General features: G+C 57.8%; 1 protein-coding gene across 1 annotated transcript in view; it reads right to left on the reverse strand.

The window, feature by feature from the left end:
• CYP4F22 (cytochrome P450 family 4 subfamily F member 22) overlaps positions 1-11,323 on the reverse strand; it is a 29,631-nt gene extending 18,308 nt beyond the window's left edge. Inside the window, exons 1-4 of the mRNA XM_076001483.1 lie at positions 11,268-11,323; positions 5,253-5,359; positions 3,853-4,075; positions 1,532-1,676 (exon numbers count right to left, since the gene is read on the reverse strand). Of these exons, the coding sequence (XP_075857598.1) occupies positions 1,532-1,676; positions 3,853-4,074 (367 nt within the window). The 5' untranslated portion in view covers position 4,075; positions 5,253-5,359; positions 11,268-11,323. The remainder of the gene's footprint in view (positions 1-1,531; positions 1,677-3,852; positions 4,076-5,252; positions 5,360-11,267) is intronic.
• Between the last annotated feature and the right edge of the window lie 5,020 nt (positions 11,324-16,343).

A 16,343-nucleotide genomic window follows, 5' to 3' on the forward strand; every position in this document is an offset into this window, starting at 1 on the left:
AGGCCGAGGCAGGAGGATCGCTCAAACTCAGGAGTTTGAGACCAGCCTGGGCAAGAGCGAGACCCCGTCTCTACTCAAAATAGAAAGAAATTAATTGGCCAACTAATATATATAGAAAAAATGAGCCAGGCGTGGTGGCGCATGCCTGTAGTCCCAGCTACTCGGGAGGCTGAGGTGGGAGGATCGCTTGAGCCCAGGAGTCTGAGTCTGTAGTGAGCGAGGCTGACACCATGGCACTCGCTCTAGCCTGGGCAACAGAGCAAGACTCTGTCTCAAAAATAATAATAATAATAATAATAATAATGAAGCTCTCACACCTGCTACAACGTGGATGAACCTCAAAAAGATGATGCTTATTGAAAGAAGCCAGACACAAAATGCCACATTTTATATGACTCCTTTTCTATGCTATACCCAGAATAGGCAAATCAGAGACAGACAGAGAGAGAGAGAGAGAGAGAAGGAGAGAGAGAGAGAGAATCAGAGATTACTAGAAGGTAGGAGGGAGGGAGAAATGAGAAGTGATTACTTAATGGGTATAAGGATTTTTATGGGGTGATTAAAAATTTTGAAACTGGAAAGAGCCGGTGGTTGCACAACCCTGGAAATACACCAAACGCCGCTGACTGTTCGCTTTGAACGGCTGATTGCATGTCACGGAAATTTCACTTCAATTGTAAAAGAGCATATAAGGGCAAGCTGTAATTATATGCCCATATATCATGGCCGGTCCTCCGCAAAGCCTGCTTCCCTACTTCCTCTCGCTAACCTCCCTGTTCCAGGCCGGGCGCGGCGGCTCGCGCCTGTCATCCCCGCACTCCGGGAGGCGGAGGCGGGAGGATCGCTCGAGGTCAGAAGTTCAAGACCAGCCTGAGCAAGAGCGAGACCCTGTCTCTACTAAAAATGCAAAGAAATTAATTGGCCAACTAAAAATATATAGGGTCAGGACTGAGAACGGGCACAGCCCGAGGAGGGAGCTCGGGTCTGTCTGGGGGCAGTCAGGGAGGGCCTCCCGGAGGAGGAGGCCCAAGGGAGCGGGCGTTGAGGGCTGAGCGAGAGCTAGCCAGGCGGGTGCACTCAGAAGGCCCGCACTTCGGGATGGGTGTGGACTGCACAGAGAAAAAGTGATCCTTCCACTTCTCCCTCCCTGACAGTCGGGGCCGGCCCCGGTGATGACAGCAGGCCGCGGGCTGGGCCGCCAAGAGCCCCGGCCATGCTGGGGGCGTCAGAACCCAAAGGACCAGACTGGGATGAAGCAACACCAGCAACTTAGCAAAGCCCCAGGTGAGCAACCAACTGCCTCTCTGAACATGCTTGGATCTGACTTCCAGAGAGACGGACACATCCCCTCAGAGTCCCTGGGACTCTTAGTCATTGTCACGACTTTGTGCTGTTCCAGCAATCCAAAGTGCCATTCCTGTGAACTCCTATTCATCCTTCGAAGCCCTATCCAAATGGCCCTTCTTTCAGATAGCCCACCTGGCCTAGAAGTTGAGGCCCCGCCCACTGTGCAGAGGCCCCGCCCACCTACCTGAGGCGCCCACCAGGGGCTTGATGTAATCGGGGTGCACCAGAACCACCAGTGGCAGGACAGGCCCCATCCACACCAAAACCACGTGGTGCATGTTGTCCAGCACCTTCTTCTCGTCTTGGAGGCCCGTCTCATTCGGGAGGTACTGCAAGAGGGAAGGCGGAGACGGTGGGGAGGGCCGGCCCCGCTCCCCTCCCGCGCTCCCGCGGAGCCAGCTGAGAGTCTCCGTGAAGTTGCACAGCAGGAGCCCCAGCACGGCCCTGCCACGAGGCTGGCGTTTACGAGATGAACACAGGGGCCGCGTGGGGTGGCTCACGGGCGTGCTCCCAGCACTTTGGGAGGCCAAAACAAAGCAGGGAGGCCGAGAGTTCGAGATCAGCCTGGGCGACATAGCAAGACCCCATCTTTACCAAATAAAACGAAAATAAAATAAAAAAACTTAGCCAGGCAGGCATGGCAATGCATGTCCGCACGGCTGGCCGCTCAGGAGGCTGGAGTGAGAGGATCACTTGAGCCCAGGAGCTCGAGGCTGCCGTGAGCTGTGATCACACCACTGCACTCCAGCCTGGGCAACAGAGCGAGACCCCATCTCTTAGAAAGAAAGAAAAGGAAAGAAAGAAAGAAAGAAAGAAAGAAAGAAAGAAAGAAAGAAAGAAAGAAAGAAAGAAAGAAAGAAAGAAAGAAAGAAAGAAAGAAAGAAAGAAAGAAAGAGGGAGGGAGGGAGGGAGGGAGGGAGGGAGGGAGGGAGGGAGGGAGGGAGGGGAAGGGAAGGAAGGAAGAAAGGAAGAGAGGGAGGGAGGGAGGGGAAGGGAAGGGAAGGGAAGGGAAGGAAGGAAGGAAGGAAGGAAGGAAGGAAGGAAGGAAGGAAGGAAAGAAGGAAGGAAGGACAGTGATGGCAAACCCAATAACGACAATGGTCTATATTTCTCAGGTGCTGGCTACGTAAGTAGTAGACTATCACTACTCGTGTTATCTCTGGCACGCGCATGTGCCCGCACCGTGCCCGGCCCTGTCGTGGGAACTTCTCGTATATCGGCACGTTCGGCCTGCACGAGACCCCTGTGAGGCGTTGCTACTATTCTCCCCGTTTTCCTTTGCTCAGGAAGGTCAAATGGCTCGTCTGGAGTTACAGGCGAGTACGGGGTGTCCTGGTTTGGGCTCTCCCACAAGCAGGTCCTGGAAGGAGGGTTCTAGGGTAAGTAGTTTCTTTGAGAAGTAATCGGGAAAAAAAAAAAACCACGGCAGGGTCGTGGGGAAGTGAGACAGGAAGGAAGGCAGCCCATAAAGGGTGGGTTGTCAAGAATGTCAAGAAGGACGATACCACCACGGGCAAGCGGGGCTCAGTCCCTCACCAGCAATGGGGGAGCCCTTCCCTAACAGGGCCCACCTGGGATTCCAGGCGGGTGGGCTATCCAGAGGAAGGGTCATTTGAGTAAGGCTTTGAAGGATGAATAGGAGTTCGCACACATGGCACTCCAGACCATGCGAATAGCATGGACAAAAGATGCGACGATGGCTAAGAGTCCCAGGAACTTTGGGGGCATGCCCGCCCACCTGGAAGTCAGAGTCAAGCACACTTTGATAGGAAGTTGTTCGTCTCAGGTTTGGGGGTTTCGGAGGACAGCGTAGAGCACTGTACCTGGGAGTCATCCCACCTGAGGGCAGGGAGCCGGGGGGCTTCTCCACCGACACCCATTAATAATTGAGGGGAGCTCCCGAGCGGGAAGCTCAGAATGATCACAGGCCGGGCGCAGCGGCTTACGCCTATCATCCCAGCACTCTGGGAGGCTGAGGCGGGAGGATCGCTCAAGGTCAGGAGTTCGAAACCAGCCTGAGCAAGAGCAAGACCCCGTCCCTACTATAAATAGAAAGAAATTAATTGGCCAACTAATATATATAGAAAAAATGAGCCGGGCATGGTGGCGCACGCCTGTAGTCCCAGCTACTCGGGAGGCTGAGGCAGGAGGATCGCTTGAGCCCAGGAGTTTGAGGTTGCTGTGAGCGAGGCTGACGCCACGGCACTCACTCTAGCCTGGGCGACAGAGCGAGACTCTGTCTCAAAAAAAAATAAAGAATGATCACAGTCTTATCACAGGAGCGCCCGTCCTCCCCCGCCCCTGCTCTGGGGTTCCAAACTTCCCAGGCGAGGGCGCTTGTCGCCACAGTGACGGCCACAAAACTGGCCAGAACGCCTCTTTCAAGTCAGCTCTGCCTTCCCTCCCGCTGTGTGGCGTCGGGCGCACCGCTTGCCCTCTCTGAGCCCGGGGAAATAAACCGGCTCCCGGCCCCAGCGAGGCTCTCCCGAGGCCGGCCGCACTCACCATGCCCAGGTGGCCCAGCAGCCAGCTGCGCCGCGGCGGCTCGGGGAAGCAGCGCAGCCGGCGGCAGGTGGCGTGGAAGCGCCAGCAGAGGCGCGCGAGCCGCAGCAGCAGGCGGAAGGCGAGGAAGAGCAGCAGCAGCAGCAGCGCGGACACGGCGTGCCGGCGGAAGGCCGTCCTCTCCAGCCCCAGCAGGCGCAGCAGGTGGTCCGCGGCCGGCAGCATCCTGGGGCGCACGCGGGGGTGGGGTCAGGGGCGCCCGGGGACCTCGCCCATGCGCCCCCGGCCTCCACGCTGGCAGGGCGTCCTCCCGGCCTCACTCCCGCGGGGCTGCCCGCCCATGCGCCCCGGCCTCCATGGCCTCCACGCTGGAAGGGCCCCTCCTGGCCTCCCTCCCGTCGGGCTGCCCGCCCATGCGCCCCCGGCCTCCACGCTGGCAGGGCCCCCTCCCGGCCTCCCTGCCAGGGGGCTGCCAGCCCATGCGCCCCCCGGCCTCCATGCTCACAGGGTCCCTCCCGGCCTCCCTGCCAGGGGGCTGCCGGCCCATGCGCCCCCGGCCTCCATGCTCGCAGGGCCCCCTCCCGGCCTCCCTGCCGCGGGGCTGCCTGCACATGGCTGCGGAGAGTCCTGGAAAACTGAGGACCCCCCCCATAAAGGAGCAGGTCTCGACCAACCATCGTGCTCGGGTGACAAGCGCCCAGGCCCCTCCCCTCGGGCTGGGCGGAGTGAGGTGCGGGTCCCACGCTCCCAACGGCCCTCCCCTCCCCATGCGCTGTGGGGCCAAACTGCAGCTGCCCACAGTGGAACCGGTCTCTATTGGCTGTCTGTCTCCCTTCCCTCTGCTTCTTGCTTCATTCTTTTTGTTTTTTTGTTTTTTGTGGGTTTTTTTTTTTTTTTTTTTTTTTGGTGGGAGGAGGACAGTCTTACTCTGTCGCCCGGGCTTGAGTGCTGTGGCGTCAGCCTCGCTCACAGCAACCTCAGACTCCTGGGCTCAAGCGATCCTCCTGCCTCAGCCTCCTGAGTAGCTGGGACTACAGGCATGCACTACCACGCCCGGCTCAATTTTGTATCTTTTTTTTTTTGGTAGAGACGGGGTCTCGCCATGTTGCCCAGGCTGGTCTCGAACTCCTGGCCTCAAGCGATCCTCCCACCTCAGCCTCCCAAAGTGCCGGGATTACAGGCACGAACCATTACACCCAGCCAAGCACGATGTTTTCGGGGGGTTCACCCATGTTGTATCGTGTATCGATGCTTCATTCCTCCTACTGCTGAGTAATATTTCATTGCACGCATTGGTCACCTTCTGTTTACCCATTCTTCTGCCCATTTGGGCTGTCTCCATCTTTTGGTTGTCAAGAAAGACGCTAATCTGGACACGCGTGCACCGTTAGTCGTCTGGGTACCTGTTTTCAATTCTCTGGGGTTCACTGTCGTCTTCCTTGCTGGTGTTTCCTGCGGCCACCTCCCGGATGAACGACTTGAGTTCAGATCCTCGCCTTAGCGTCAGGGCCTGAGGGAGTCGAAACAAAGGGGGTGAGTGACAATAACACGAACGCACCGGCAAACAGTTGCCCCGTGTTCAGAGCGTGTGCCGCACGCCACGCTCAGCGCCGTGCAAGCCCCGTGTCGAGGAAGTTCACGCAAGCCCTCGGCGGGTAGGTGCTATCGCTGCGCCCATTTTCCAGATGGGGAAGCTGAGTCTCAGCTCAGTTTCTTCCATGCAAGGGAGACAGGAGGTGACAGAAGCTCCCTGAGTCCCCGCCAAGGGCCCACCTCAGTCACCCTGGCTTTGAGGGAGGGACCCAGAATCTCAGATAACCCCAAGAAGACTCCCGAGTTGGGCCCGGCTCTCTTCCTTCCCCGCCAGCAAGGCGCCCCGATAAGGACTTGGGCCCTTCTACCAGGCAAACCCCATCATCCATGCGGAAGAAGTGAAACTTCTACTGGTTCCCACATCCCGGGAAAACAGCCCGAGGTGGGTGGTGGCCGAATGTAGAGACTCGGGTTAGGCATGACTTAAAATACAGACGGCACGGCCACCACTCCTTTGGGTGGCTACCCTCAAAAGCCAAAAGCAGGTTGGACCCAGCCGCTCACGCCTGTCGTCCTAGCACTCTGGGAGGCCGAGGTTGGAGGATCGCTTGAGCTCAGGCGTTCGAGACCAGCCTGAGCAAGAGCGAGACCCCGTCTCTGCTAAAAATAGAAAGAAATTAATTGGCCAACTAAAAATATATAGAGAAAAAATGAGCCGGGCGTGGTGGCGCATGCCTGTAGTCCCAGCTACTCGGGAGGCTGAGGCAGGAGGATCGCTTGAGCCCAGGAGTTTGAGGTTGCTGTGAGCGAGGCTGACGCCATGGCACTCACTCTAGCCTGGGCAACGGAGTGAGACTCTGTCTCAAAATAAATAAATAAATAAATAAATAAAAGTTAAACGTAGAATTACCAGGATCCAGCAATTCCACTTCCGGGTGTACCCCCCAAAAGAGGTGACATCTGTTCACCCGCGTTTACAGCAGCCAAAAAGTGGAGGCGGCCCGGGCGCCCCGCGGGCTTGCTAGATAGTCAAACGCGGCTTGCACACGGCGGGGCGTTATTCAGCCTCGAACGGCAACACAACCCCGACACACTGTCACAACAGGCGTGGACCTTGAGGATGTCTCAGGCCAAGTGAAATGAGCCAATCACAGAAGGACAAACACCGTCCCATGCCGCTGAGATGAGGTCCCCGGAGTAGCCCAGTCCCCGTGACAGAAAGCAGAAGGGGGTGCCGGGGACTGCCGGGGGCTGGGGACAGGGGACGGGACGGGGGCTGGGGGGTGAGTTAGTGTTTCCTGCGGACGGAGTTTCGGCTGGAGAAGAAGATCGTGCTTCTGCTTCCCAGTGTCCCTGGGACCCCCAAGTGTGACTTTCCCTGCCGACGTCTTTCCGGGTGCAACTACGCCGGGGATCTGGAGACGGGGAGGAGATCCTGGGTTATCCTGGGACTTAAACGTCATCGCAGGTGTCCTTGCCAGAAGAAGCAGAGGGAGGTGGGACGTGCAAGAGAGGAGAGGGCCAGCGATCAGAGTGACGCGGCCACGAAACGGGTCCTCCCCCCGCCCCGAGCCCGCAGAGAGGCCGCGGCCCTGCCCGCACTTGGAATTCAGACTTCCGGCCTCCGAAACTGGGGGGGAATAAATTCGTGTCGTTCTCAAGCCACCGAGTCTGCGGGCATCTGCAGCAGCAGCCGCGGGAAGCTCGAGCACGCACAGGGGCAGAGAGTGGAGGGTGACTTTTTTTTTTTTTTTTGAGACAGGGTCTCACTCTGTTGCCCGGGCTAGAGTGAGTGCTGTGGCGTCAGCCTCCCTCACAACAACCTCAGACTCCTGGGCTCAGGCGATCCTCCTGCCTCAGCCTCCCGAGTAGCTGGGACTACAGGCACGCGCCACCACGCCCGGCTAATTTTTTCTGTATATTTTTAGTTATCCAGCTAATTTCTTTCTATTTATAGTAGAAATGGGGTCTCACTCTTGCTCAGGCTGATTTCGAACTCCTGACCTTGAGCAATCCTCCCACCTCAGCCTCCCAGAGTGCTGGGATGACAGGCGTGAGCCACCGCGCCCGGCCAGGGTAATTCTTTTAGACAAGCGGTCGAGGAGGGGCGTCTGAGGTTAGTGAGGAACTTCCACGAAGGGGGATTTCTTATTAAAGGCACGCATGTACACGCACACACATACATGCACACGCACGCCACGGACATCTGGGATCTATCTCTGACTCCTTCACTGCCTGCGGATGGGGTCTGGGCCTCAGTTTCCCCATCTGCACCTGGCAGGGGTGACTGTAAAAAGATGATCTCTGAAGGCCAGGTGCGGTGGCTCACGCCTGTCATCCCAGCACTCTGGGAGGCCGAGGCGGGCGGATCGCTCGAGGCCAGGAGTTCGAGACCAGCCTGAGCAAGAGCGAGACCCTGTCTCTACTATAAATAGAAAGAAATTAATTGGCCAACTAACATATATATAGAAAGAATGAGCCGGGCATGGTGGCGCACGCCTGTAGTCCCAGCTACTTGGGAGGCTGAGGCAGGAGGATCGCTTGAGCCCAGGAGTCTGAGGTTGCTGTGAGCGAGGCTGATGCCACGGCACTCACTCTAGCCTGGGCAACAAAGCGAGACTCTGTTTCAAAAAAAAAAAAAAAAGGGAGAAGCAAGCCAAGTGCCCATCGGCGAATAAACAGATAAACAAAACACAGCGGCACATCCAAACAATGGGATGTCACTCGGCCACCACAAAAAAGAGCCAAGCGCTGCTCTCTACGACAATGCCGATGAACCCTGAAAACACCCGCTAAGTGAGAGGAGGCAGAAGCCAAACACAAAAGGTCACGTGCAGTGTGACCCCATGTACATGCAATGTCTAGAACAGGCAAACCCAAAGGCAGAGAAAGGAGACGCATGGTTGCCAGGGCCTACGGGGGGGACGGGGGGCGAGAAGTGACTGCCAAGGGGGACGGGGTTTTGTTTGTGGGGCACGAAAATGTTCTGGAGCTAGACAGAGGGGGTGGTCCCACAGATTACGAACGCACTAAATGCCGCTGAATTGCATGCATTAAGATGGTTAATTTTATATTAGGTGAATTTGCCTAAATTTTTTAAAAAATATCAAAAAAAGAAAGAGAGAGAGAGAAAGCACTTTGAAAACTCGTGAGAAATTGATCACGTTGGCTGCCTCCGGAAGGAGACTAAAAGAGCTGCAGCCAAGATGGGCCGGGTGTGGCGGCTCACGCCTGTCATCCCAGCACTCTGGGAGGCCGAGGCGGGAGGATCGCTCGAGGTCAGGAGTTCGAGACCAGCCTGAGCAAGAGCGAGACCCCGTCTCTACTAAAAATAGAAAGAAATTAATTGACCAACTAAAAATATATACAGAAAAAATGAGCCGGGCGTGGTGGCGCATGCCTGTAGTCCCAGCTACTCGGGAGGCTGAGGCAGGAGGATCGCTTGAGCCCAGGAGTTTGAGGTTGCTGTGAGGTGTGATGACACCACGGGCGACAGAGAGAGACATTGTCTCAAAAAGAAAAAAAACTTAGCCAGCATGACTACTCCTGCGTTGCTGTTTCGTAGCAGCGAGAGCCAGTCAGCATGCCGTGGCCGCCCGGCGTGCCCACTCCCTCTCTGAGCCAGTCCTGGATCTCGTGCCAGACGCAGGGCGGGGCACCTGGCAGAGCGGCCCGCCCTGCTGGGGCCGCGACGCTATCTGGCCGGGAAGCGCCAGTGACAGCTCTCGCCGCCCGGCCCACGCCCAGGGAGCGCTGGTTTGTCAGGTTGGCCCGGCCACCGGGAGACTTGTCATACAAGGTGTGTGGGCTCCCGGGAGGGAGCCCGGGACATGGACCCGGGCCCAGGTCGGCACCAGGTGCATGCCTCTTCTTGAGCGGCAGGCAGGGTCGGGGCCAGCCAGCCGGGCAGCCCCCCGCTGCTGGCCCCGACACCCCACAGCCTAGTAATGCCGCCCCCTCCCTCTCTGCGCCTGCAGTCAGGACGTCCTGCCTCCTGTTCTGACTCACGCGGTCCCCTTGCCTTGCTCAACACCAAAGGGCTGGCTCACCCCAGAGAGTCACACTCCCCCAAAGTGCCAGATCCCCCCGGGAGGTCTGCAGGGGGATGGGGGTTCTAGGTCTGGCGTATCCACCCTGAGCACCCCAAATTTGTGAGGTTCTGAAAAAGAGCTTCGGGGTCAGGAATGACGACAGAGGGCAAGGCCACGCTGGCAGATGGGCTCGGATCCTATTTTAACCTTTCACCTGCGACTTCCCCCTGTCCCGACGGGGTTAAAACCTCTAGTCATCTAGATCATTCCAGGGCTGTAACTGTGTCTGCCTTCCCATCCGGCGTAGCCATGCCTGGACGTGAAACCCTCAGAAAGGAGTCTGTTGAGCTCTGCCTCTTTGCTGTGTGACCTTGGGCGAGTGTCTGCACCTCTCTGAGCCTCGGTCTCTTCATCCATAGGACAGAAATCCTGCTCCCCCACCCCACGGGGTTGCGAGGAGAACGCAGCCGTTTGAAAGCGCTCAGTCGGCACTCGGTCACACGCACGGCTCCACCTCTCGTGGCTGTCAGCAATAAGGTCACAGTCATGACTGCTCCCTGGCAGTGGAAGGTTTGGAGAACCGGGTCCAAGGTTTGCCAAGGAGGAGAGAGATGGAGTCCCATCCTCTGAGTGTCACCCAAGTCACCGTCATCCAAGCCCCCCTGCAGACGCCAGCCGGGAGCTAACATTACTGCTCAGAAACCCAAGCTGGGGTGACGCTGGGGCCATTGGAAAGGTGGCCCAGGATCTCGGGGTCAGATGGGGCTTGTTTGCTCCAATCCCAGCTCCCCCACAGGGGGTCCATGGGCACCTGCTTCCCCTCTCTGGGCCTCAGTTTCCCCCCCTGTGAAATGAGGGCGGTTGGGAGGCATTGCGGGCGGGCTGGTTCCCCGTCTTCAGGCCGGGTGGCAGCTCCGAGGCGCTTGGGGCGGAGTTTGGCGCGGCCGCCTTGGGCTCTGGCTGGGCTCAGCTCCAGGACCCAGAAACGGGGGCGGGGAGGAGCAGGGAAGGAGGACTTCCAGGCGCCCAGCCAGCCTGGCCAGCCCCTTTCCCTCCGCTGTGAGGAGCCACACGCACGGTGACCGCACACGCGTGTGAGAGGAGAATGGGCAGGCGAACCAGGTGAGGGACGCTGAGCATGGGGACCTCCGGCCGGCCCTCATGGGGGCCAGGCTCAGCCTTTACTCTTGGACCCTTCCTCCCAGCCTCCAGCCTGAGACTCCCCAAGCGGCGAGCCTCAGCCACCTTGCACGTCCCGGACTGGCCAGCCATCCCCCGGCCCGAGACCCAGGGGGACCCCAGAAAGCATCGTCCTCCAGCATCTGTAGGACACACGTCGCCCGGGACCGACTGCAGGACCCCGCAGAACCCTTGCGGCCAGCTCTGCGTGTGACTCGGACCGGGCGGAGGGACCCGGTGGCAGCTGGACCGAGAGCACCACCCCCCTGGGTCGAGCGCGCGTCCCCCCTTGCAGGCACCGCGCGGCGGAGAAATCCCAGGGACCCCAGTCACCTTCAAGGAGGTGTCACAGGGCAGGGTCTGGCCCCCCCTGGGGACCCCGTCACATACACCCCGACAGGAGCATGCATCCAGGACTCCGAGGCGCACACAGGGTGGGAAAAATGCGCAAAAGTGCAGCGACCGTCGGGGACACCCCCACATCCTCCCCGCACGCCCACCCCCCAAGTGTCCCGGACGTGCAGCCCCGTTTGGGGTCCCAGGGGTCCCCGGGGCCCGCTGCACACCGCCCTCCGCGGCGCCCTCGCGCCCGCCCCGCCGGCCCCGAGCCCGGGGCGCCTCGGGTTACGGGGCGCGCTCGGGTTTCCGCCGCCCGCCCGCCCCGCGCGCACTCACCGCGGCCTCCGCCTCCCGCGCGCAGCCCGGTATGGTCCGCGGGCGCCACAAGCCGGCTCTGCGGGCGCAGACCCGCGGCCCAGCCTTTAACCCCGCCCGGCCACGCCCCGGCCACCCCGCCCCGGCCCGCCCGCCTCTGGGCGGGGACGCGAGCGCGGCCCCCAGAGACGGGGGAAGAGAGGAGGCGAGGAAGGGTGGAGAGACGGGAGGGGACAGAGGTGGAGGCCGAGGGGGAGAAAGCGACAGGCGGAGAGCTGCAGTCAGACCCGGACACCTGGAAGCCCCTGACCATTAGGCTTCCCGCCCCTGCCCCGGTCCGGGCTCGTGAGCGTCCAGTCCCTCCTCCGGAAGCACATCGGCACCCCCGTGGCCCCACCTCGGAGCTTGCTCACAAGCTTGGACACAAGCTAAACCATCACCCTGGGGGTTCCTCCAAGCATCCTCTGGGGCCCCCAGAAATCTCAGACTCCACCTGCCACGGGGCAGCGGCCCTTCCACTCTCCCCGAATCCTAGGCCTGACCCACGCGCCTGGGACTGTGCCTCTCCCTCCAGGAAGCCCTCCGGCCTCAACACGCAAGGCCAGCCTGGTTCTGCCCCCCACCCCACCCCGCCCCTCCCCACCCACTGCCAGTCACCGCGGTGACCCTCTGGCCAGGATGGTGCCCTCGGCCAGCCCATGTGCCCCAGGTGTGCCCAGACAGAATCGGCCCTGCCTCTGGATGTGCCCTCCCGGGTGAGGGACCCCGTGTGTCCGGCGGTGAACTTGGAAGATTTCTTTATGCCACTTTATTTTAATAATGTTTTCTCCCTGGCTGCCGCGAGGCCTGGGGGGGAAGAGGGGGACACGTTTCCAGGCGGAGGAGGCAAGACGCTCTGCTGCTGGGAGTCGGCAGAAGGGAGGCCAGGGAAGACGAGGACGTGGAGGATGTGACATTCGAGCTGGGACTTCAGGTTGGGTTTCAACAGGTGCAGGAGAGGGGGTGGGGCTCAGGCACAGAGAAACTGGAGGGTGTGGCTTGGCAGGTGACTTTCCCTGGCCCTGGGGTGTGACAGGTGAGGAGGCTGGAAGGGGGGGAGGGGTCGACTGTGAAGGGTCTTGAAGTCTTGAGTGGCTGGGGGTGGATCTGGTGGGCAATGGGGAGCCACAGGTGGTGCTTGAGGAGGGGAGTTTCCTCTTGTTTTAAAGCTCATTAGAGCTGTCATTTTTTTTTTTTTGCACAGAGTCTCACTCTGTTAACCGGGCTAGAGTGCCGTGGCGTCAGCCTAGCTCACAGCAACCTCAAATTCCTGGGCTCAAGCGATCCTCCTGCCTCAGCCTCCCGAGTAGCTGGGACTACAGGCATGCGCCACCATGCCCGGCTAATTTTTTCTGTATATTTTTAGTTGGCCAATTAATTTCTTTCTATTTTTAGTAGAGACGGCATCTCGCTCTTGCTCAGGCTGGTTTCGAACTCCTGACCTTGAGCGATCCTCCCGCCTCGGCCTCCCAGAGTGCTGGGATGACAGGTGAGAGCCACTGCGCCCGGCCTAGAGCTGTCTTTTTATTAGTCAATCGTTTTAACTTAAACTTGACACATTGTTAGAGCCTATTATTTTAGGGATGCGGGCTTAGTTTTGCCAATGACGTTGACAAAAGGAGCTCATCAGAGACGCTTTGGAAAATATAAACATTCAGAAAGAGCAAAGATCACGCCTGTCGCCCCAAACTGCGGAGCAGCCTCACGAGCCCCGCTCCCCGTGAGAGAGGCTGGACGCAAAGCGACACACGTTGCCCGAGTCCATTTATGTGAGACACTCGGGACAGGCAACGCCTTAGACTCAGAAAGTGAAGTGACGGTTGCCAGGGGCTGGGAGAGGGGAAACGGGACAGAAACCGATACCCCGGGGGCAACGGTTATAGGATATCTTTTTGGGGCGACAAAAATGTATTGGAGCCGGGCGCGGTGGCTCACGCCTGTAATCCCAGCACTCTGGGAGGCCGAGGCGGGTGGATTGCTCGAGGTCAGGAGTTCGAAACCAGCCTGAGCAAGAGCGAGACCCCGTCTCTACTATAAATAGAAAGAAATTAATTGGCCAACTAATATATATAGAAAAAAATGAGCCGGGCGTGGTGGCGCATGCCTGTAGTCCCAGCTACTCGGGAGGCTGAGGCAGGAGGATCGCTTGAGCCCAGGAGTTGGAGGTTGCTGTGAGCGAGGCTGACGCCACGGCACTCACTCTAGCCTGGGCAACAGAGCGAGACTCTGTCTCAAAAAAAAAAAAAAAAATGTATTGGAAATAGATAAAGGTGATGGCTGCACAGCACTGTGGATGCAATAAATGCCACTGAGTCGTGCACTCTATTTTCTTGAAAGATGATTCTAGCAGGAAACAGATGGAATATTCCAAAATATTTGAAGAGACTTTATTTTTTTATTTTATTTTTTATTTATTTATTTATTTTTTTTTTGAGACAGAGTCTCACTTTGTTTCCCAGGCTAGAGTGAGTGCCCTGGCGTCAGCCTCGATCACAGCAACCTCAAACTCCTGGGCTCAAGCGATCCTCCTGCCTCAGCCTCCCGAGTAGCTGGGACTACAGGCATGCGCCACCATGCCCGGCTAATTTTTTTCTATATATATTAGTTGGCCCATTAATTTCTTGCTATTTATAGTAGAAACGAGGTCTCGCTCTTGCTCAGGCTGGTTTCGAACTCCTGACCTCGAGTGATCTGCCCGCCTCGGCCTCCCAGAGAGCTAGGATTACAGGCCTGAAGAGACTTTAGTAAAAGTGATATTTTGCAAGGGATAGTGCAGCACCCTGAGGGTTAGTAACAGCCAAGCGCGAGTCATCACCACCTCTAGGACCCGGGGCCAAGGGGCGAAAGCAGTTCCTGGAACCTGGACACCCCGGGGCTGGGTGCCGGGGGCAGGCCGGCAGGAGCCGCGAACCTCGCACGGCACACACAGCCAGCCCGCATGGGAAAGAGACGGGGTAGAAATACCTTGGCCTCACTTTCCTCCCTCTCTCCGGGGCCTGCTGTGGCTCCCTATTGGTTGGATGCCTCTGGGAGCCACAAGGCAAAGGAGTCCGTTGAGTGGTCCAGGTAAGTTAGCCTCCTGGGAGGCAGAGTGGGGGAGGGGATCAGAAAGGTGGAGACAGGGCGGGACACACCTGAGATTTCCAGCAAAAAAAGGGGAGCAGTTCAAAGGTGAGGGGCAAACGGCCCCTTCCAACTCGTGCCAGCCATGGGACCATGTTTACCAAACCCATCCAGAACCTCTCTCCCGCTTGAAATCCTTTGCATATGCTGTTGCCTCTGCTTGGAATTCTCTTCCTGTCACCCACCCAGCTAACTCTTACTTGCCAAGGTCATTTTCCCTGAGGGCTTCCCCAACCGCTGGGCGCAGTTCCAGCCCTACCCTGCAGCCACAGCCCTCGTGGAATGATTTAGTGACTGTCTCTCTAGATCTGGCCGTGAGTTCCAGGCTGAGGGACAGAGTCTTCCTCGCTCCCTGCCTTTTCCCCAACCTCAGCGGGCACACCACACGCATTCATTCGACAAACACCAAGTCCTGGCCGGGCGTGGCAGCTCACGCCCGTCATCCCAGCACTCTGGGAGGCCGAGGCGGGAGGATCGCTCCAGGTCAGGAGTTTGAGACCAGCCTGAGCAAGAGCGAGACCCCGTCTCTACTAAAAATAGAGAGAAATTAATTGGACAACTAAAAATATATATACAAAAAATTAGCCAGGAGTGGTGGCGCATGCCTGTAGTCCCAGCTACTCGGAGGCTGAGACAGGAGGATCGCCTGAGCCCAGGAGTCTGAGGTTGCTGTGAGCGAGGCTGACGCCACGGCACTTAGTCTAGCCTGGGCAACAGAGCGAGACTCTGTCTCAAAAAAAAAAAAAAGAAAAGAAAAAAGAAAAACTTAGCCGGGCACGGTGGTGCATGCCTGTCGTCCCAGCTACTCGGGAGGCTGAGGCAGGAGGATAGCTGGAGCTCAGGAATTGGAGGTTGCTGTGAGTGAGGCTGAGGCCACAGGCACTCTAGCCCAGGGCAACAGAGTGAGACTGTCTCAAAAACAAAACAAAACAAAAACAAACAAGTCCCCACACAGTACCAGGCATTGTCCTACAGTGAACAAACAGAAACACGGAGTCTAAAGCGGGCATATTCTCTGCGGTGCGTGCTGTGGGGAGCCGAGCGAGGTAGGGAGGGGGGGAGGTGTCCCTGAGAAGATGATACTTGAGCAGAGACCTCGGGGGCGGCACGAGAGGCGTCCCAGGCAGAGGACTTAGCTTGTGCGAAGGCCCTGAGTCTGGGCTGTGCCTTGAACAGCCAAGAGACCAGTGAGGCCCAGCAGAGTGGTTGAGGGCGGGGATGGGAGAAGACGGGAACAGGGAGGTGACAAGACAGATTACGTAGGACCTGAGGGACCCCTGGGAGGACGTAGGTTTTTTGTCTTTGTTTTTTTTTTTTGAGACAGAGTCTCACTTTTTGTTGCCCGGGCTAGAGTGAGTGCCGTGGCGTCAGCCTCGCTCACAGCAACCTCAGACTCCTGGGCTCAAGAGATCCTCCTCCCTCAGCCTCCTGAGTAGCTGGGATTACAGGCGTGCGCCACCATGCCCGGCTAATTTATATATATAAATTATATAATTGGCCAGGCACGGTGGCTCACGCCTGTAATCCCAGCACTCTGGGAGGCCAAGGCGGGCGGATCACTTGAGGTCAGGAGTTGGAAACCAGCCTGAACAAGAGCGAGACCCCGTCTCTACTATAAATAGAAAGAAATTAATTGGCCAACTGATATATACGGAAAAAATTAGCCGGGCATGGTGGTGCATGCCTGTAGTCCCAGCTACTCGGGAGGCTGAGGCAGGAGGATCGCTTGAGCCCAGGAGTTTGAGGTTGCTGTGAGCGAGGCTGACGCCACGGCACTCACTCTAGCCTGGGCAACAGAGTGAGACTCTGTCTCAAAAAAAAAAATTATATAATTATAATTTATAATATAATTTATATTTATAATATAATTATATATACATATGTTTGGTTGGCCAATTAATTTCTTTCTATTTATAGTAGTAGAGACGGGGGTCT

Source organism: Microcebus murinus, chromosome 4 (assembly GCF_040939455.1).
Source record: "Microcebus murinus isolate Inina chromosome 4, M.murinus_Inina_mat1.0, whole genome shotgun sequence".
Classification (NCBI taxonomy): domain Eukaryota; kingdom Metazoa; phylum Chordata; class Mammalia; order Primates; family Cheirogaleidae; genus Microcebus; species Microcebus murinus.